Genomic DNA, 23,696 nt, shown 5'->3' on the forward strand with positions numbered 1-23,696 from the left:
GATTTTGGGAGTGTGTGTACGACAGTGCTTAAGGGTCCATCTTCCCATCTCCCACACCCAGCTCTTGTCTATAAATGGGTGTGTCCTAAATCCTCTGTAACAAATCTTTTAACCTACTTACTTATATTATAATTAGATATAGGTAGATCTATCTAGGCAGTTATTTTAACTAAAATAATATTGATTATGGTTATGTAGTTTAAATGGAATCGTCAGATGTCATTGTCATAACAAAACTAACACCTAAAAGATTAAATAATTAGGGCCTCAATAAAATAAGTAATATTGGACTATTCTGTTGATTCATCAAGAAATTGTCAATATAAAAGGCAGCCATTGTTTTCAGATGATGGTTCAGGTTATTTCAGAGAGGTTAAATATGAATTTTGAATCTACGTGTACTGACACTGTTTTCTCAATTCTTCATCAAGTACAAATAAAGCTGGACAGTATGAACAAAGTTTGTATCACAGTATATATCTTTATTTTAGTTGACACAATATAATTATGATATAACTAAAAAATAAAAAAAATAACTTTGCCAGTTTAATAATGAACATCTGTTAGTGACAGATAATGTATATATTATGCATTAAAATATCAGAAATATGTTAAATCATTTCACTGTAATCAAAACATCTTTTTTTGTTGTGATATCTATTGATATTAAATTACTGTTCATTTTATATGGCAAACAGGTTATGTGTATTTGGCTATGAAGTGGATGGGAACTTCTTTTGTAAATCGTGAAATATGTACAAAATATCGGCACAAAAATGTTTAGAAGTTTACAAGTTTATATTTAAGCCTTTTAAGCACTGCAATAGTTGTTACACTCTAAAAAAAGCTGTGATATTTAGCCTCGTAGCTGTAAGTAGTGAGTTTGGGGTTTGAAATTGGCTTGATTTGGAATGACACATTGTCATTTCCATGTATGAATAATTCAGCTATGCTAAGGAGTATTCAGTTTTCTAATTCTGGGGTACAACAATTAACGACACACTGATATGAACCCTAAAAATAACCAATCTGGAAATAACCAATCTGATCTTTCTTAACTTCTGCATTTATTTAATTAATTGTGTTTAAAATCTTAAGAAGATGTATAAGCTTTAAAGATATTTTCCTCATAAAAAAACTTTCTAGAGTTGTAGAGAATAGATCTTTCCACAGATTAGATTTTTCTCATTTCTTCCTTTATAAAAAGTAGCGAAAAAAGAAGGCATCAGTGCATTCACACGATTCTGCAGGCACCCTTCCTCATGAATACAAAGGAGCTCCCAGTGGATCCACCTGCCAAGAAATAGCAGTGTTCAAAAATACAAACTGCTAGTTTTGATAGCATAATTGAGCGATGCGTCACTAGCAATAGGAAGCAGAACGCGTCTGACAAACGCAACAAATGATTTCTATTTTAGTGTCGACTTTTGCTGTCAGAGAGGAAATAAAGGAAGCTTTGAAAGGACAGAGTAGCAGAACTTCAGCTTCCAACCAAAGGCAGGGAAAAAAGGGGAAATTGTCCAGCGTAGCGTGAACAGCAGCGCCGCTGAATAAATTCAGTTTTATCTTAATGACGCCTGCTATTCCTAATCTAACCCTCACTTTCTGTCTTTTCCCTGTGCTTTCTGTGGAGCAGCAAACCAGACAGGTAAGACGGAGAGGGAGCAGACAGTTGGAAAAGGTTATAATGGAAAAATGAGAAAGTGATTTAAATTTGAATACTTCATACATACTAGCATTGCTTTTCCTGCACTAACACACCTGATTAAACTGATCATTAACCCTTAGATCTAGTTAGAGTTATGATATCGGATTTGAACTAAATCGTATCATAATTACATATGGATTCTAACTAGTTTTTCTGTTTTTTTTTTTTATATTAATTTATCATTTTTGCCACAATTTGTAAATATGTCAATTTTAACACTGAAATAAGCAGAAAGTCCAGACCTTTAATTAGGTGTGTTAGAACAGAAAACAAATTCTAAACAAGCCCTTCATTAATGTATAAATAGTATCAAGTAGGTAAAGTCAAAGTCAAAATTAAACATTGCATTACATCACATATGGCTGGGTAAGACATACAGTGAGTCCAAGAAGTATTTGATCCCTTGCTGATTTTCTTCGTTGGCCCACTAATAAAGACATGATCATTCTATACTTTTAATGGTAGATGTATTCTTACATGGAGAGACAGAATATTAAAAAGAAAATCCAGAAAATAAATCTAAGGAATATATATTAATTGATTTGTATTTCATGGAGTGAAATAAGTATTTGATCCCTTAGTATTCATTAGCAGTTCTGGCTTTTACAGACCAGTTAGACACTCCCAATCAACTTGTTACCTGACCTGAAGCCACCTGTTCTCACTAATCACTTGTGTGAAAAACACCTGTCCACAGAATCAGACAGATCACACAGATTTCAAGTCTCCAACATGGGTAAAACCAAAGAGCTGTCACAGGACCTCAGAGTCAGAATTGTTGACCTTCACAAAGCTGGAATGGGCTACAAAAAGATTAGTAAGGTGTTGGATGTGAAAGTAACAACTATTGGTGCAATTATCAGAAAGTTTAAAGAGTATAACATGACAATCAACAGACCTCGGCCCGGTGCTCCAAAGAAGATTTCGCCTCGTGGGGTGGCAATGATGCTGAGAACGGTCAGAAATCGTCCTGCAACCACTCGGCAGGACTTAGCAAATGACCTGAAGGCAGCTGGGACCACAGTTTGCAAGGAAATAATTGGCAACACTTTGCGCAACAATGGATTCACATCCTGCAGTGCCCGAAAGGTACCCCTGCTGAAGAGAGCACATGTGGAGGCGCGCCTCAAGTATGCCAATGATCATTTGAAAGATGAACCAAGTTATTGGGAGAAGGTTTTGTGGTCAGACGAGACCAAAATTGAACTTTTTGGCCTCAACTCCACCCGCCATGTGTGGAGGAAGAAAAATGCTGCCTATGACCCCAAGAACACTGTGCCCACCGTCAAGCATGGAGGTGGAAGCATAATGTTTTGGGGGTGTTTCTCTGCCAAGGGTACAGGGCTACTTCACCGCATCACTGGGAAGATGGATGGAGCCATGTACCGCACAATCCTGAGGGACAACCTCCTCCCCTCTGCCAGGGATCTGAAAATGGGCCGTGGTTGGGTCTTCCAACATGATAACGACCCTAAACATACAGCAAAGGCAACAAAGGATTGGCTCAAGAAAAATCACATTAAGGTCATGGAGTGGCCCAGCCAGTCGCCAGACCTCAATCCGATCGAAAATCTATGGAGGGAGCTGAAGGTCAGAGTTGCCAAGCGACAGCCCACCAACCTTCATGATTTAGAGAGGATCTGCAAAGAAGAGTGGGCCAAAATTCCCCCTGGTGTGTGTGCTAAACTTGTGGTTAACTACAACAAACGTCTCACCGCTGTGCTTGCAAACAAAGGCTTTGCCACTAAGTATTGAGTGTGTTTGGCAAGAGGGATCAAATACTTATTTTCCTCATTGAAATACAAATTAATTAAAATATATTCTTTAAAATTATATTCTGGATTTTTGTCTTGATATTCTGTCTCTCCATGTTAGAATATATCTACCATTAAAAGTGCAGAAGGATAGTGTCTTTATTAGTGGGCAAACAAAGAAAATCAGCAAGGGATCAAATACTTCTTGGACTCACTGTACATAGCTTACATCTATCAGGAGTTACAGAATGACTGAAGTCAGTGATACAGTTCTGTGCTGATAAGTATCACTGGAGATCACACTGTGAGTGTTTATATTCTGTAGGGAATGTTGCTTTGTCTCTGTATGCATGCCACACATTGCATCTCATACCTGAATTACATCAATCCAATACATGTGGACTTTCTGAAAGCCATTTGTCACACACACTACTGCTCACACCACTGCTCACACTACTGCTCACACTACTGCTCAGCGTTTTGGAATGACTCTTTATGTAAAGCAATCGGTTTGCAGATATGTGTAATTCATGGTTCTCATATGATGTCTCATAAAAGTTCTAGAATGCAATTTGTTTCAGTATGATTCAGTAAGCTAAATTGTGAAGCTGTAAAATGTATAGAATGTATGTATGTTGTATGTATGTCACAATGATGAACGATGCAGTAATTAAGAAATTTAAAGGATAATAACAAACAAAATTAGTATTAGGAATGATGCTGTAATAAGTTAATATCCAAAATGAATTTCTAATAAAATGTACTGTGTATCCATAAGGATTTTATTCTGAAATCTTCACCCAGAATGAATTATTACTAAAAGTACTATATAGATTAAATGTTAGATTGTATTTAAATTAAATCCAAAAAGAAATTTGCATTAAATATGTAATGCATGTAATTGTTAATGAAAATTAACATCCAGTAAGACTTCCTAAAAACATTATAAATCAGTCAATATTTATAATAAAATTTAAAACCCAAATGAATTAAAAAAGTGATACATACAGTGAAGTTCTAATGACATAAAATCTAGAATTTCAAAAAAAAAAAAAAGTTTTAATAAAAGTAACATTCATAAAAGTTTTCTAACAAAAATCTAATAAAATAATAGCGTCAATGAATTTCTAATAAAATTACCATACAGAAAAGTTTTCAGATAAATTAACAACAAGCGGTAATTTCTACTAATTTCCCAAATAAACATATCAAATTAAGGTCTAATAAATTTAAAACCATAAAAAATTTGCTCATAGAAAATACTCTCAAATAAACTCAAATAATGTCAAAATGAAGGTTAGTGTGACTTTTGGTAGCCAGTACAGAGCTAAACAACCAAATATTAAACACCAAACATGACTGGACTACATTTGAGGACAAGTATAAAAAAAAGAGACTCATCTCTTCACCAACATAGACTATGTGTTTGTTTGAGTTTAATGGTTTAGCTGATCTTTACAACCAAAACATGACCGTTCTAGATAACCAGTATGTCCAAGCTTATTTTCACCTGGAAGACCAGTTTATCCAACCTAAGACCAGCTTAGACCATTTCAAATCATAAATCTATGAGTAGAGGTTGTGATCTGAATGTCTCTTTAAAACGTTGTTTAATTAGAATAAGATTATGTAGGAAATTCTCTGATTAGATTTGGTTGGATAGTCGATATCTACAGAAATAAGCAGCAGAGCTTAAGGCATAAGTAATGATTCGGAGAGACTCATCAGACGCTAATGCTGTTCTGCTGTGTGGATTAATAAGTAAATCCTGCCATATGGCCACAGAACATCGTCTTATCATCACAGAATTATTAAAGAAAGCAGGATCTGTATGATCACGTTCTTTAAAGAATAGAACGCTTAGCTCCGCTACTGTCTGTGCATTCAGCTCCAGTTCTACACTATTACTCACCGGCTCTCTGCAGAGCTGATTGTGGAGGAATGAATTGAATGAATTGATCTCAAAACAATACGCTGTCGTTGTGAGGCCTCGTCACGGATGGTATCTGGAAAAGATCTGAAGGCAGAAGCGTTCTGCGGGCGCCAGCCTGTGACAACTTATCCAAAAATGAGCTAAAATACATTTTCCGTGAGGCATGATCATGTTTTCTCAGTTTCGCTCTGGTTTTATGGTTTTCTGCAGTTTTCTATTGCTTAAAAATTCTGCACACTACCTGACATGGCTGGATTTCAGGAGTGTTCAGGTTATAATGAGACTTAAGTGCAAAATCCGTGTAGTCAGTAAGCCATGGCATGTTTGGTGTGTGAAGTTTACTTCTTTATAAAAGTAGACTCTACAAAATGAAGGTGCTTTAAAGGATTCTTTACCACTTTTGTCCACTGGAACCACTTTTGATTCCATATGGAATCGTATTTGAGACGTACAATACAAGTAAAAATTTGGACACACCTTCTTATTCAATGTTTTTCTTTATTTACTTTATTTTCTACATTGTAGATTAATATTAAAGGGTCAAATATGTAATTATGTAGTAAACAATAAAAAGAAGGGTTTGTCCACCACATTCCCATGACCTTAACCTGATCAAATGAGATGATTATTTGAGGTGATTTGTGATGAGCTGGAGGGAAAGCAGCAACTATTGTTCAGCACCTTTAGGAACTCCTTTAAGATGCTGAGAAAACTATTCCAGGTGACTCTTCCTCATGAAGACACTGAGATAAAAAACAAAAACAAGAGTGTTCAGATCTGTCCTCAAAGATAAATGTGGATAATAAGAATATTCTAAAGTATACTATATATTTTGTTTTGGTACAATATAATTCAACATATATTCAGGTATAGCTTTAATGTCTTCGATATTAAATGGCCATGTTAAAAAAAACATTAAATGAGACAAGGTTTTTTAAAAATGTGACTGATACTGCACATATAACCTTATCTAAAGTATTTTTTAAACATGTTTTTTTTCTATGGAACCAAAATGTGGTTCTAATATGGCATTGCTTAAACATTTTTGGTAAAATTAAGCTTTCATGCTGTCTATAGGCCTCTTTTACATCGCAAAGCCAAATGATTCAGAGGATAGCGGTTCCTTATGGAAACAGTTAAGCAATGAATGCTTACAGACCGGAACAGTGGCCATATTTGGGATACATCTTAATGATGTAGAGATCTGATGATCAACATGATCTGGGGTCTTTACATTTCCAGTACAGAAAATAATGGAGACTTTATCTTAGTCTATGGAGGACCTGCTAGCTTTTATACTAGATTATATTTTAACTAGATGTAAACTGTATTTTTTTGCCAGACTTTTTGCAATTCCAGGGGTGTAGTCTTGCTTCTTTGTACAAAAAAACAGAATATGCATTTTTTCTCATTTTCAAATTTAGTTAGTATTCTCCATTTCGCAATTTAGCATGCTAAGCTGCTAATCCTGTGAAATGAAGGCGGTGCATTCCAGATGCCTCCAAGCCTTAAGATGTTGACACCAGTTCTGGACATGGATAACAAAAGGTTTCTGTGATTTAGCCCTGCAGTTAGCACTATGCTAACACCATCCATTACTTGCAAACAAGACGCAGCTTGCAAACTTCAGACACCAAACAGGCCTCGACTAATAGGGTGTGATTTAGATCTAGAGTCTAAATCTTGATTTTCTGATCTAGAAAACATGTGAGAACATCTAGAAAATGAACCATCAGAAAACCTTGTTGCCTTTTTCTGGGTTGTTTTAGGAAACGAGCCGAGTCCGAGGCAAGGAAAGGCAGTCTGCCCAACAACAAAGAGATGCCTTCCCATCATCCCACTGATCCAGTGGAGCTGCGAAGGCTCAACTTCCAAACTCCTGGTAAGAACATAGAAATGCTTTCAGTCATTCTTATCTTTATCATCAACATCACTGTCATCTAAAGTATCACCTAAAGATTTAGAGTTCTCGCCAATCAGCATAACGTATTCCCTTGTTTAATACCAAAATTTAGCCACTTTGTCACTTCCAGTAACTTACTGAGCAATATTGCTATGTTATAGACACAAATGTGTGTTTTACATAGATAATGTTTATCAGGTTGCCAATATTTGGCATTATCTGCTGCTCCAGAGGTTTCTATTCTATTGCCAATACTTCTCTACAGAAATGACACAAGTTGTGTGTGTGTGTGTGTGTATTCCCTCGACGTCAGCAATAGTAGACTTACAGCTTACAGTTGTATGAGCTAAATGCATTCATTAGAAGGGGTTCCAACAAATATTTGGTCATATGATACATATTGTGTACCTTAAGAATGATTAGTGGTTGTCGAAGCAAGTCACTGTGGGATTGATTTACACCTCGGAGATGATCCGGGAACATGAACCCAATCGGATCTCATTCTGTCCACACCTGTCCACACTTGCCTTTTAACCACAATCTGGTTGGAATATGGATGGCATGTAGACACAGCCAGGAGTGTCTGCTTTTTTGCCTGAGAGCTGTCAAACAAAGTGTCAAAAATGCTTAACTGATTTTTAGTATTGGATTTCAGTTTGGCTTCCTTAAAGCATCAGTTACACTCATTTCCCAGCAGTTTAGAGATATACAGAGTGGGCGTTTGGAGCATTTTGAATATTTCTACTCGTTGGAACATGTGAACTGAAATTATGTGAAAAATATCGAGTGATTCAAAGTTTCACTCAGATTCTCCTGATGAACACTAGACGTTTTAGTATGTACACTTTTAAAAACAAATCTGCCTAAAAGAGGTTCAAAAATGATTGTTTTTTTTTTTGTGTGACAAAATATATATTGATAGTTTAAAGCCGGATTGGGAATGCCCATACCTGTATAGGTTGTGAGGTGTTATCTTGTGAGTAAGGTTAAACACTAGTCAGCGAGGCCTGATATTGGACAGCACAGTGGGTGCTAATGATCATGACTGGCATTATCTGGCTAGAATTGTCCATGTAAAAATTCAAGCGATGGATCGATTGACTTAAGACTTTTGGGATGTTTGTGTATTTTGTCGCTGCATTGGGAATGTAGGGTTAGGTCATAGAAGAGCTGTACAGTATTTGGCAAAGAACCTCTAAATAACATAATGCTTCTAGTAATAACCCTTCATTGTGTATACACCCAGCATGTTTCAAACATGGCTCTTTAGGTTTTTTTATTGCCATGGTTGGCATTCTTCTCAGACTGCAGACAGGAACCATGTCACTAAAGGTTCTAAGCACATAGTTGGGTGTATAGAGGTCAAAACCTCTCCCGTTGATAGTCCGCATTACGTGCTCCCCCGGGAAAGGGCTAGGCCATTAGCGGTGTGGACACCAAGGTGTGTGTATAATGGAAGTGTTAGCTGGAGTGCTACGCCAACAGTTCTCAAGGTGTGTGCTCGGCCACAGCTGCTGTAGAAACTCTAACAGATGAATGGAGTCACTTGATGGACTGGACAGGACGGCTGAGTCGCAGTAAATAAAAAAAGGTCAGAGTGTCTCCGGCGAGAGGCTGATAGAGGAAAGGAAACAGTGCCGCTGACCCAAGAACAGGTCAAACTGCTGTAGAACACACGTGCCTGTCTAAACAAAAATAGTAGCTGGTGTCAGTAGTGGATGCTGGAAGCTATGGAAATTGTTTAAAAAATGTATAGTATATAATATAGTATACTCATCAGTTGGCTTGCAATGTTATTCAGTCAAGATTACAGGCAAGGTTACGGCGCTGAGTGGTCCAGCAGTCTAAAGCGCTGCCACTGTGATTGGAAGATTGCTGGTTTGAATCCCAGTCATGCAGCTTGCCATCAGCTGCCGCAGCCGTGAAAGAGCACTGTTGGCCTTGCTCTCTCTGGGTGGGTAGATGGCGTTCTTTTTCCCCTCATTACTCCTAAGCATCTGTGAGCTGATGTATCTAAACTAAGTCTCTGCGCTTTCCTCCGAGCATGCGGTGAGGCTACTCGGCAATGCTACATCAGCCACAGTTAGAAAAAAAATAAAAAGATTACATCGTTACCAGGAACATTTAGACAGTTAAGGGCAAAATATATTGTGCTGCACATACAGAAGGAGTGTGTAATGCATGTGTAGCGCAGCATTTCAGACATCTCAGTATAGAGCTGTAGAGGTTCCCGAATAGCAGCCCGAACATTTTCAATCTAAGATAGATCAGGTGGGTTGCCATGAATCTGTACCTTCAAGACAAGCTCTTGAGAAGGCAGCAGTATGTGGATGAGCATTGTCCTGCTGCCGAACTGTTAAAATATAAATGTAACACTGAGCTGGCCAAAGGTGATCTGGCATTTTACTGAATTGCAATCCATATCATGACACAAGTCCTTCTAGACATATGACTTCTGATGACAAGCGTACACTGCAATTAGCTGATGTTTGCAGGGTCAAATGTGAACTTATCCACCAAAAACTTGCGAAGTGAATTCCTAGATTAATCTGGCTCAGCTCCAGTAAGCGCTGGAATGAAATGGAGAGAGTGAGGTTTGGAGGGGGACAGGACGAGCAAGAGTGCAATGTTGAAGTTGACAAGCTGTGAACATAGCTATTCCCCCTTGACCTCAGCAGACAAGGCGAGAGCCACTCGGCCACTTAAGTCACACAGACACGTATAAATGTTCTGTATCAGCAGTTTTTGTTCTTGCGATAAGCCTGGATGTGTTTAATATCATGTGTTCTGCAATATTTTGGCTATTGTTAATTCTACCCTAAATTCTTCCCTTGGTTCTGCTCTTGTTTGGAGCAAAATTTGGACGCGTTAAAGTGAGTCTATGATTGCATTTAGCTACAAGTCTGTTAGTGACATCAGGATGTTGTATGATTAAAAAGTAGAAGCATCATCTTTACAGAGAATACAGAAAGTTCATTCCACTTCTTTATATGAGACTCAATGCTTAGCGGCTTTATACCTCTCTAGCAATGATGGTGCTGATTCTTTTTTATATTGGAAACTTATCTTAAAAGGGCTAGAGAAGCTGTGTTTGCATTCATACATCAGTGTTTGCAATGGATTCAGCAACTGCAGTAATGCAGCTTATATCCTACCAATTATAAGCTTCCACTCAGCTTAAACTATGCTGAGTTACTTAGAAACATAGACAAACAATTCTGCTAATGTTCGCTAATGTACTTAAACATAAGCAAGTTTAATGGATCACTGTACAACTTCACAACAAAGTTGTTTGGATCAGAGAGGCCAGTTTTTCTTTTTTTTTTTGCAGTTAGCATCCTGCTAATTTGTGTGTTAAACTCTTTCTATCTATTGCTCACTAGCTACATTAGCCTCTTAGCGCCAGTAAAAAACTGAAGGCATAAACATTTCAGATGCATGTAAGGTTCAGAGGAAGACTGTGAACATTTGCTTTTTGCCTAAGGCTAAAACATCCATCCCCATAACTCATAACGAGTCTGCATTTTGCTGCACGCTAACCAAAACGACTCTCTGAGAGAAACTCTCGCTATCCTACGCTCCTTCTTTATGTCTTTTTCTCCTCTGCTGAGAGCTTTCTGTCGAGGGCCGCTACATTAGTCTGCCACTTCCCTCTCACCCCTCCCCTCCAAAACTCTTGATGGCGCCCTCCTCCATCTCACATTTTCATCTTAAGGGTGCTCGACGTTAGCGCGTTAGCGTGGCGGTGCGAGTGGCAGTTTCATTGTCGCCGCGGCTGGAAATGGATCTTGAGTGGCGGTGAATGGGTGCACTCTTCCGCCTCTCCTTCGCTTTTTCCATTAGCTAATGCCTACTTCTGTCAGCCGCCTCGATAAAAGAACCGTCCAGACACCCATCCTCTCTCTTTCCCGCTCTCTTTTCCTCTTGCTCGTTCTCTTTTTCTCTCAAACCGTTTATTAGGGCCTACCTTCCACACTCTTTCTCCCGTTGACACCTCTCTCGTCATACATTTGGACACACTTTCCTCTCGTCCTCTCCCCATCTCTCCTGCAGCACTACTGACTCTCCCCCTTTCATTTTCATCCCCAATTTTGTTGCGAACCTACAAATCTTTTCAGGAAAAGTTCAAAAAGCATTTTCAAAAAATGAGCCTTTAAGTGTCTTCTTGGTCACATACCATGTTTTGATCTAAAGCTGTAGGCCGAACTGAAAATGTATAGGATACAAAATAAAAATAATAAAAAATAATAATAAATAGATAAAGCATTATTAAAGTAAATACATAATTTTAAATAAATATTTCATAATGTTTTTTAATTTCTTGAATAAAATGTAAAAAAAAAATATCAGTTAGTTTAAGGACAGTTTTACATCTGGTCTGGTCTGATTTGTTTGGGCGGGTGTGATTTAATGAGTTTTTCTCTTTTCTGGTTCTTAAAGAACTGTACAGAGATTATAGCCCAGCTATTATGTGTACTAAACAGAGCTATACAGCTAAATGGTTGGGTACACTGTACTGTCTAGACAATTGCTGCATGATTAACTACACTTCCTGGATATATATATATATATATATAGACATATAACGATGGGGAATCTTGATTATGAAGCACAAGTAAATCAGATGTGCTTTACTGAGCCACTCTGGGTTAAGGTGTTGGTTTCTCCTCCTCTATAGAATATTGAGAGCATACGTGTGGGTGGGCGTTTTAATGGATTCAACGGATTCACTGTTTTAATCCACCTTGTCATCATGGAAAATCAGGTGGATATACACACATTAATGTGGTATACTGAAAAGTTTGAAAGTTTAGGACGTGCAGTTTAACACAATTTCACCCTTTAACTGAAATACAAGTACAAAATAATATATAATTGATATAAATGTACAGGATTGCTTGTGGCTGCTGTGATTGTTTCTTAGCATTCTTAAACACTCTCTCATCCTCATCCAGACTGTTCTGAAATGTGTTAACTTGCTCTCAGTTGGCTAACTTTTTCTTGCTTGTCGTACTCTAAACCTTTTTTATTTTTATTTATTTAATCATTTATTTATTTTTTTATGCGTGATCAGTGGTGCTCTGCCTATGTGTTTCTCTCTTGTGTTTTTGCACGACGGTGTTTGTCAGCTCCTAGCATGTAACAGTCTGTGTCGTATTACTAACCAGTCTGCGTGTAGAGGAGTAGGTTCAGTGTCTCATTACCGTACGGGACTTGTGTTGTTTGTGGAGCTTGATTTGATTTCAGGTGTATTTCACCACATTTGCTTTAACTTCAGCGACATTTTATTTACGCCGGACCCCCCCTCCTCCCCCCCTCTCCCCCCCTCGTTTTACTCCGCAGGTCCTGGAGCCTCCGGTTACCCCAGTAACCTCCATCTGTCAAGTTAGTTGGTCTCGTTTATACATTCGCCATTTCCTTTTTCTGGTTATTTTCTTCCTTTTCCTGTGCTCTCCTTTTTTTCCTCCCCCCATTTAATAATTCAGGCTAATTCACCAACGCTTCACTTCATGGCATCGCAAGGAGAACATTGTTGGGGTTTTGTAAATGGCATTTGTTTGTTTTTTTTAAGACCCATGTCATTCGCTGTTTCGCTAGGCTACAACATCCAGGCCCTAACGTCAATGCTCTGTTTTTTTGTTTTGTCTGTTTGTTTCAGTTGATTATTTGTGTTCATTTTGGTTTAGTATATGTTGTTCATTCTGTTACTTTTCGTTTCTTTACGTTTTTGTCATGTTAACCGGCTGATCGACGCTTGTGTGCGAATTAACATTCTTCTCTCGCACCAGGAATGCGCAGTTTTTTGGAGAAGTTGCGCTCGATTGGTTCTCATTGGCTTCTTCCGTCTCCATCTCCTGAAAGCATGCCACCGCTTTGAGTGATTTCTCTGGCCTAACAGCACTCACCTCTTCCATTCCCTTACGAACCACATGCTTCTCACTAATGAATCACTGCTGTGTTGGTGGTGAGGTCTGCTGAGAATGCTAAAGCCCTTCTGCTCTGTTTCCTTGCTGCAGGTATGGCCAGCCACCCACCCATCCCCATCATGGACCTAGCTGACCATTTGGAGAGACTCAAAGCTAACGACAACCTGAAGTTCTCGCAGGAATATGAGGTACTGAACTGTTATAAGAGTTATTGTACACTCACTGGCCACTTTATTAGAAACCCCATAACCTACCTGGCACTTTAACTTACAAGCCCCTTATTGGACATTATTGGACAAAATTATTTTGTACTTTCACTCACTGACTGGACAATTTGTTAGAAGCCCCTACCTTTTATCTTTTGCTTAAATTAAAAACCATCACCATATTTTCACTCACTGGCCACTTTATTGGAAACTTTTTTCATAACATGTTATCACTGGATAGGTCTACAATTACAGAGTGTTTGTTAGGGCCCTATTAAATCTCCTAGCAGAACTTGTGATTCTACCTGCTGGCCATTTTATTAGAAACCCCTTGTTTTTCCTCTTATTGGACAAAAAAATAAAAAAATTACCCTGTTCCTTCACTCACTGGCCACTTTAATAGAATCATTTTCCTCATATCACTGTATGGGGCTAAAATTTCACACTGTTTCTTTAAACTCTATGAAATTATATTTTTGTCAAATTCCATTTACATTTTTGTCTGATTTCAGTTTTTATCTTATTTCATTATATTTTACATTTTAGGTTTTTAATAGCGCTTAATAATTACATAATTCTGTATTCTGTCAACATTAAAATATTATAAATTGTACAATTCAGTTAATGGATGAGTGAATAACTGGTATGCATTTAAAAGCTCACTGTATTAAACATCAATCAGTAACTTTTATTTTATTTTATTTTATAGCTGCACCTTTATTCCTCAAAAAAAATATTTTATTAGAAAACGGTCACATTTACCAGAGGTTATTTTCAGGAGATTCTAGTCTACTCAAACTGCACTCTAAGACCTGATTAAAATGATTAAAAATTATTTACAAATATTAACAGAATTTAGATATTTAGCCATATTTTGATTAAAAGTTTACTTGGTAAAGTCCAAATAAAAAGTAGTCTGCCCTCTGGCTTTTATTATGAAGCAAAAAATGTTGGATTAGCCTATACGATAACTGGCTATGCTAACTGTTTTTCAAACTGAATTAAAGGCTGATATTTGATAACAAATAGATAACCATGCCATAATTCAAATTTTGTGATGTGAGGTGGTTGTTTCATTTAACAAACTATGTATTGAGCTGCTTAAATAAGCTATATAAAACAAATAGATAAAATAAATTCATATTGAAATCAAAGACAGAAATTGATTTTCAATGTAGAAAAATTGATTGTGATTTTTCTAGTGCTCCATTGATTATAAAATGTTATTACACTGTAAATGTAACAGTGTAACAGTAACTATAGAGAGTATTCAGTCAGTCTGTGAGTCATGTGAGTGATGGTGAACAGGCAGATATTACAGTCTAATATGTGTTAATCTCTGACCTTGGCCTTCAGTGCTCGTGATTTCTTGGTGTTTGTAATCCAGGCAGGGAAATAGTGCTACACTTATTCCACTCACGTGGTGCCAACAACACACACCAATCACAAACAAATCACGTTCTTATTTCTTTCATATCATCCGTGCAGCATCAGGATGCTCCTGCTAGCCCGTGCCGGAGAGAAAATGAAACATTTGTTCAATCACGTTGTCAGATTTAAAGCCATTTCCTGGTCATATCTGTAAACAGCGGTGGTGCAGAATGTGGCGGAGTTGGAAAGGTCAGATAGGACACGGGCTGCTAATCTTGTTATCGGTGGGTGGAAAAGACACCGTGTCTTCACTGCCGTCAGAATTTCCCTGCAGAAGCAAGAGGAGCCTGTGATGTCATAAAATAAATTCAAGTTTAGGATGTTCTAAAATCAGTACAGGTCAACCCTGTGATGTCATAAAATAAATTCAAGTTTAGGATGTTCTAAAATCAGTACAGGTCAACCCTGTGATGTCATAAAATAAATTAATGTTTATGGTTTTCTAAAATCAGTCCAGGGCAACCCTGTGATGTGAGATTGGAGACTGTGACACAAAAGTATCCTATGTAAACTCTCATGTCATAAAACCTGTTATGTCACATAAGAATTTTAAGCATGCAATATTTACATAACTACAGCGACTTAAATTTATAATATCATAAATGTGATTTAAGTCTATTACATCATAAATGCAGTTTAATGCCATATATTATTTAAACCTGTCATTAATGCAATTCAAGTTAGTCATAAAAGCAGTTTTCTTTCATATTATGATAAATATAAAACAGCCTGTAATGTCCTAAAAGTAAATTAAGTTCATTATGTCATAAAAATGTATAGGTAATGCCATGAAAAAATCAAGCTTGTGATGTCATAAAACCCATTCAAGCCTATATTTAAGTCATAAAAGTAAGTCAGGTTAACATTGTCATTAGTGTGATGAAAGTGATAAAATTTAAGTTCAAGAAGTTCAAGTTTATGATGTCATAAAAGCAGTTTAGGTTTATGAGGTCAGAAAGCAGTTCATGTAATGGCATAAAAATCAAGCCTGTGACCTCATAAAAGGTAAGCAACAGTTCAACAGGTTCATGATGTCATAAAACAATAACTCAAGCTAATGATTTAAAGTGTATGATGTCATAAAAAATAGTTCAAGTTCATAACGTTACACATCCTGACTTTTTATAATTAAAGCATGTGATGTTATAATCGCAGTATGAGGTTATGAGGTCATAAAAGCAGTTCAGGTTCATGATGTTATAAAACAATAATTCAAGCTTGTGATATAAAGTGTATGATGTCATGAAAGTAGTTTTAGTTCAGAACATTACATATAATTACTGTTTTTAACATTAAAGCCTACACATATTACTATTTTTATAATTAAAGCATGTGATGTCATAATCGCAATATGAGTTTATGAGGTCATAAAAGCAGATTAGGTTCATAATGTCATAAAACTATACTTCAAGCTTAGGATGTAAAATAGTTCAAGTTCATAACATTACTATTTTTTACATTAAAAACATATGATGTTATAATCGCAATATAAGTTTATGAGGTCATAAAAGCAGATCAGTTTATAATGTCATAAAAACAATTTAAGCCAGCGATGTATACAAAAAAAAGGCAATTCATTTTATGGTGCCATTAAAACAGTTCAAGTTCATAATGTCACCACACCAAGTAAAGCCTGCGATGTCATTAAAACAAATTAAGCCTGTGATGAGATGGGAATCAGCTGAAGCTTGTGATATAACCAAAGGAATTCAGGCCTGTGATGTAATAAAAGCAATGTCGTAAAGGCATGTTCAGCACATGATGTCATATGAGCTGGGTGATGGAAACACGGTCTGTGATTGGCTGGGGGTGTTGTAGGGCGAAGATGAAATTCTATTTATCAGCTTTCTTTTCTTTTCATTTTTCCTCCGCTGCTGGAGGTGTATGAAGTGTGTGAAAAGCCTCAGGGTTAGGCTGATAGATGGAGTGCTGGAGAATGCAGTGTGTGTGCCGGCCAAGGCTGGCGAGCAGAGCCAGACTTTATGGTTCTTTTCAGAGTCATTTGCTGGGAGTGTCACAGTAAATGTTTGTGTGTATGTGCTCGTATAGCAGCATTGCCGTGTGTGGGTGTGTGTAAGCCTGGTGGAGGAGAACATGCCAAGATGCATGAAAACTGTGATTAAAATCCAGGGTTGTTCCACTAAATATGTATTTCTGAACTCAACCATTTCTCATTGTCTGCAATTAAATGATGCAAATAACAAAAAAAATATTTAGAATTTGTGAGAAATGTCTGTAGTTTATAGAATAAAAAAAAAACAATGTTTATTTTACCTGATAGTTTGTGCTGGATGGAACCAGCCCAGTTGTCCCGTCATCCACCTGTCTGTTCCTTGATCCACACTGTCACGTGTGTACTGGAAATATGTCATAGAAGTCATTAATTACAACCCAGAGTGAAGAGTGAGTGCAGTGGGTGGTAATGATCGTGACCAGTGGCGTCTGGCTAGAATTGTCCTTGTGAATATCATTTATACTGTATATATTGCACACACCTGCAATACAGACAGTACATCTCATGCATTAGTTTCTTTAGTGTGCGTCAGCATATTTGTACAGTGTGTGAGAATCTTGGCGCTGCAGTGTGTGTTTGTATTTGAGTGTGTGTGTGTGTGTGTGTGTGTGTGTGTGATGTGCTCATTATGGCACTGCGGCTTACCCTCTCTTTGTGAGTGTGTGTGCCTCCGCTGCCTCCAGAATATGAGGTCAGCCGTTGGCTCCGTGCCAAGCTGGCCTGCCATTATTGAAGCTTAAGTACGTCCAATTGTAATTCCCCCCTCCCCCCCTCTTTTTTTTTTTTTTTTTTTTTAATACAGCAGCTCGGAAAGTCATTTTGGGAGCACAATGAAATGAGGCTGCTTTTCATTATGAGCAATGTTGCGACCCACTGTTTCAACATATTTGGATAAAATGCCGTGGCTTAGCTGAAGATTTGTTCTCTCTTATAATGCGCCGTGGCTCAGCAATGTGACCTACACTGATAGAAAAATGCCACCGCTGTGAATTACGCTTTTTTTCTCCTCTTTCTCACCAATGCCGGGCTGCATTTGCACATTGTGAGGGGTATTATATGGCAGAGTCGAGGTAATTTGCAGTTAAATTAGAGATATTCCTGCAGGAAGGAAAGAATCACCAGTTTCTCACTTCGATTCACTCCGTTTGCTGTATATGTGGTGTGTCCTGTAATATTTATATGACAGACTTTTTTTTTTATGTTGTAAAACATTGTACAGTTATTCTGGTTTTATTTGGTCTTTTTGGGCTTCCATTAACACCACATTAACACCTCATATATATAGAATATAGAATGTCATTCTTAAAGAGCCAATATGCAGAACTTTTCTATAGTTTTAGTTCGATTTCTAGAGTGTTTTAGCACCGTACAGCATATAGCATAGTAGTGTTTGCTATCAGAGCGCTGCTAAATAGGAAACCAGCAGGAATGGCCGATACACAGCAGTTTCTGTTTCTGGTTCCTGCTAATCCTGGAATCTCAAACTGCTATCTGACACTTCCTTCTGGGTGCAAGTATTATATATTAGGCAGCAAGTGAACAGTCTTTCATGACGGTAAATGGAGGAAAATGGTTAGTGTTACATCACAAGCTTGAACCACGTTAACAAAGGCAGCTTATGATGAGTTGATGACTGGGTCAGAACATCTCCTAAACATCAGGCAGGTCTTCTAGAGTGTTATGCTGTTTAAACTGGTATGCAGCGGTGGTTTTAATCCAATGGCTGATTTGTGAATAACAATCACATTATAATGTGTGCAGCAGTAACGCTGGTGATTTTCCAGCACGTGGTGTGAATAACAGTAGGCCTAAACAGCTTCCTGCTCTCTGTCTGTGTTATGGGCCTGTTTATGAACGTGATTCATCATCGTCTAGCTTGTTCTGACTTCTTGAAGTATAAAAGGGCACTCCAGTGCACAAAGGCACGGGGGTTTAAAGCGAGCGCAGCCGTGCAGTGCTTCCCTTTTCAGAATCTATTCATGCCATGAACACATTACTTTTCTCCCCCGCTTATGTGACCAATTTTCATTCATTCTATGGTCCTCTGAAAACTGTAATTTGAAATTTGTCAACCCGGAGAGTTCGCTAGCAGGCAGATGCGTATCGTCTTTTCATTTTCCAAAAGACACTGAGGAGACTGAATAATTTCATTATTAAAATAAATGGAGAAAAATTGCAAACGGCAGCCGTGGCCGGCTGTGAGGTCACGCGCTGCTCAGAAGCTCGTTTTTTACACACTTTACACACACGCTCACTCACATTCATCCCTAATTCTCACGGTGCTGCACTCCATGGGTGATATATTTTATTATATTGTGAGCGTTGGGCCTACAGTATATCAAAACCTGACATAACAGTACATGTAATGCATATTATAGCAGCAAAGATAAATGTGTGTAATGTTTCTTTAATATTAGTGTTTCTGTCATTTAATTAAAAAATATATTAATATTAATTTTACATTTCTTTCAGCATTGGAAAAAGTAAGCAGTGGCAGCTTGAAATCTCTTAAATATGATTCTTATTTTGAGATATTTTTAGCTCTCCACATATCTCCACATTGCCATATTGATTAAGGGTTTGCTTTGCAATTTTAAGCAATACAATAAATCTGTTTGATATATTTTAATCATTGACCATTCTCCTCATTTATAAAGTCACTGGTTTGTTTTGTATGTGGCTGGGAGTATATTAGCTGTATAATTATCAACCTGTACTATTATTTTTTAATTGTAACATTGTTTGAATCTAAGCAGAAATCTTAGCTCTATACACTTTACTATTCCTATTCATTCTGCTACTTCCATTAACTAACTTGAGGAACCAAATAAATGAAAGATAGTTTGGATAGCAGTAAAAATACGATCAGGTCAGTCTAAACTTGACCGGGACTGGATGTCGTACATATATTCCAGTCCGCCAAATGAAAATCACATGTTCCAGTGGATGTCTGAGGCCTTAGATGATGGAATGGAGGCCACTGAGGATATTTTGGGATGGGAAATTCCTAATAAATGTCTGTAACTGTACATACACACATACACAGACCCTCTCAGAACCAACAGCACCAGCGTTCTCTCCATACTGATGCCTACACCCGTGCTTTACCCCTCCTTTTCCCCCCTCGGAATTACCATTACAGTAAGCCTGTGTGGCAGTCGCTCTGGGCTACTATTTTTAAGGCCACTTGTCAGTTACACAGGATGCCTATCATGCCATCTTTCCATTTAGACGGAGACAGAACGGTCAAAAATAACTCTGAAATGGTCCTACAGGCAAATGAAGACTAGAGTTTCATTCTACGAATCTCCAAAGAGTGCCGTCATAGATATAATTGGCCGCAGTGGCACGAGTAGTATCCAAGTCAAGCTTCTAAAAGTGGGGCTTGTGTGAAAAATAAATATTTGATGGAACTGAGCAATGGGAGTGTGAGTGAACCCAGTGACAGCTTTGGAAAAAAAAAGAAGGAATTGATTTGATTTAAATGTGTTTATTGAGGTTAAATCTTAATAAGATATAATACATCAGCATAATTTTTACCAAAATATTATCATTTCCAACTTCCACATGAATTAAATCTGGAATGTTACAGCTTTATTATTCATATGTAACTTTTGTGCACAATGTAGGCCCACATGTTAAATAATAATAATAATAATAATAATAATAATAATAATAATAATAAAATAGGAACTGCCCATTGGCTTCCCTTTTACGAGTTTGAGTTAACATTTATTATATATGCTGTTATTTTTGCTTACTTTGTCAACCAACCTAGCATCCACATGGTATACCAAAACATCCACATAGGCACACCATAGCACCCACATAGCAACAGCTTAGCAACCATAGGGGAGAAAAAATCTACTTAAGCGGCACTTTTCCACTTTTATTTGTTATTTAACTCCACCAGACACAGGGAAATGCAACAAATTCTAGTCCATGGTAATCTGACTATACTATCCAAATGGAAATCAGGTTGGAAATGTTTCTTTTAGTAATGATTAGCATTGATTAATATTAGTTTTTCACTTTCTCTGTTTCAGTCTATTGATCCAGGCCAGCAGTTTACATGGGAACACTCCAACCTGGAAGTGAACAAAGCCAAGAACCGATATGCCAACGTCATCGCTTACGACCACTCACGAGTGCTGCTGTCTGCTATTGATGGTGAGTCAAATACTTTTAACCTTATTTTTATTTTTTTGTCTGATTTCCCCGCTAATTAGACTCACAGTTTCCGAGATATCCAAACCAATCAGGTTTATCAATTATATACAGGTTTTTATCAGATGCATGCTTCCCACTTTTACTGCTACTAAGAAGTGACTAAGCAGGGTGTCCAAACATTTGGTGTGAGTATTTTTACTTTGTTTATTTTGAATTTATGAAATATTGATTTAAATAATTAATCATATACATATACATATACATATACATATAAGAGACCAAATAAGCATGATAAGTGTCTTTGATTTTACCAAATTGAAAACCTCTGGAATAAAATCAAGAGGAAGATGGATGATCACAAGACATCAAACCACCAAACTGAACTGCTTGAATTTTTGCACCAGGAGTAAAGGCATAAAGTTATCCAAAAGCAGTGTGTAAGACTGGTGGAGGAGAACATGTCAAGATGCATTAAACTGTGATTAAAAACCAGGGTTATTCCACCAAATATTGATTTATAAACTCCTAAAACTTTATGAATATGAACTTGTTTTTTTGCATTATTTGAGGTCTGAAAGCTCTGCTTCTTTTTTGTTATTTCAGCCATTTCTCATTTTCTAAAATAAATACTCTAAATGACAATACTTTTATTTGAAATTTGGGAGAAATGTTGTTTGTAGAAAATGTAAAATGTAAAACAACAATGTTCATTTTACTTAAACATATACCTATAAATAGCAAAATCAGATAAACTGATTCAGAAACTGAAGTGGTCTCCAGAGCTGTATATTTACATACCAGTGTATAGAATCTAAAAGTGCTCATATATCAGGAACCATCCTTGTATTCTTCCATTAAATATGATCTGATTAATTTCTCTATGTGTGGTGTATGACAGTACAATGTGACAGTGAGCATGAATTGCTTCCTGCTGTTTTGACATGTTATTGGAGTGATTAATCAGTGTCTGTATTGTGCAGCCTGACAATTTTCCATTTTCTTCCATTACTTTCATTGAAATTTCATTATATAAACATACTAATTGGATGTTAGATCTGTTTGAAATTGACAGTGCTTGCTTTTTACATTTAGTGATTCAGCTTTGCTTCACTCTGGAAAAAAAAAACAGTCAAGCCATCTAATCTCCTTTTTTACAACAAACACATGACGTGGCACTGTGGTGGACTATATAAAAGCTAAATCATTTATAGTCTGAACTCCCACTTAGCCGCTTTTGTTGCAGTGCTAGAGATGTAGCGACGTCACTCGCAGTGGCATCAGGGACTTCCTACTCAAGTCCCCAATAGCAGGGCAGGCATGTGTATTCACAAAGCCTTCTGATTGAGTTCCCTCTGGCAGAATAGACATGTTTGTGGAAGCGTAGCATAGCACGCAAGCATCTGGAGCTGGGACTTTAGCCTGTGCTTCTGCTTTTGTTTGCTTTGATTCGAAAGCCTGTCCGCTGGAGAGCTAACGCTGTGACGTCAGCTGGCCCACTGCTGTTTGTGATTTAGTGGCGGAGGGTGAAAACTAAATGAAAGGGGAAAGAAGGAAAGCCGTGTAGTGGTGCAACCTGAGGAAAATCAAACATTCTACAGAAGTAGAAAGAAGTCTCGCTGCTTGTGAAACCCTTGATGGCCCCCTGCCAGTCCACATTTTTGTTCTTTTTCTGCCTTTCAGACTCTTAAACTGGTAATCAAGGACTGAATCATGCTGATTACCTGGCTCAGGTGTTGGTGCGAGTTGGAGCAGAACCAGAAATAAAATAGACTGCCTGGGGGTGTTTAAAGTGTTGGATGAGGAAGAAATCTAATTTAAATTAACATGCCCTCCTACCTGTCCCGAAGTCAGTAGTCAGTCAGTTAACACACACACAGTGTATAAAGTTTTATTTTATTGTTTTGCTCTGGAGCTACGAGGCTAATGCAGCTAGCGTAACTTTGCTGAGAATTGGCATGTTATTGCCTTCATGGGTCTCCAGATTTTATAACTTTTTGTGGCATTGGTGAGACTATGAGTGTGTCTCAGTTGTGCACTATTCACTAATATCAACTAGATTCTGAGAATAAAGGTTGTAAAATAGATTAAAGTGTAAATGATTAAAAAAGAGCTTTGTGTACTAATGCTGCATTGCATTTAGATTGGCTGTCTGAACTCACAGTTTTGTAATATTTGAAATGACGGCGTCAGAGTTCAGATAAGTTTACACTTGTTCAATTCCAAAAAACCTGTTTGCTGAATGCTACTGCTTTACTACTGATTCATGCAAAGCAGCCATCTTGGATTCAGAACTCTGCCAAGGCTAACCTGTTTGCCTAACATAAGTGAGATATAAATTTACTAAACGTGAGACACATCTTGTTTAACTACTCTAGCAGGCTTTAGGAACGGCATTGGTTGGTTTACTGCCCCACTTTAGAAAGTAGCAACTGTACTTATATAGCTATAATTATGCAGACCTCTAGAACTACTTGATTATTAAATTAGTAAGCAATTATTTTATTAATCGTTTTAAATCTATTTGTTGTTGCAGCCCTAGCATGTTATACATAATTACAGTATACATCTGGTTTGTATATACGATATAGTATATCTGTGTAGTACACAATTGGGACACATGGTTGGACGCAAGGAGTGGTCATAAAAAAAT

At 37.4% G+C, this 23,696-nt stretch overlaps 1 protein-coding gene across 35 annotated transcripts in view; it reads left to right on the forward strand.

Annotated features, from left to right (window-relative positions):
- LOC103034479 (protein tyrosine phosphatase receptor type D) overlaps positions 1 to 23,696 on the forward strand; it is a 535,243-nt gene that overhangs the window by 475,496 nt on the left and 36,051 nt on the right. For 18 of the 35 annotated variants that reach the window (XM_022681944.2, XM_022681947.2, XM_022681953.2 and 15 more), the window contains 5 exons: positions 1,637 to 1,648; positions 7,165 to 7,277; positions 12,642 to 12,683; positions 13,316 to 13,413; positions 20,923 to 21,046. In XM_022681944.2, coding sequence (XP_022537665.1) covers positions 1,637 to 1,648; positions 7,165 to 7,277; positions 12,642 to 12,683; positions 13,316 to 13,413; positions 20,923 to 21,046 — 389 coding nt within the window. The remainder of the gene's footprint in view (positions 1 to 1,636; positions 1,649 to 7,164; positions 7,278 to 12,641; positions 12,684 to 13,315; positions 13,414 to 20,922; positions 21,047 to 23,696) is intronic. The other 17 variants (XM_022681983.2, XM_049472529.1, XM_022681981.2 and 14 more) reach the window with 3 other exon arrangements.

This window comes from Astyanax mexicanus, chromosome 25 (genome assembly GCF_023375975.1).
Source record: "Astyanax mexicanus isolate ESR-SI-001 chromosome 25, AstMex3_surface, whole genome shotgun sequence".
Taxonomy (NCBI): domain Eukaryota; kingdom Metazoa; phylum Chordata; class Actinopteri; order Characiformes; family Acestrorhamphidae; genus Astyanax; species Astyanax mexicanus.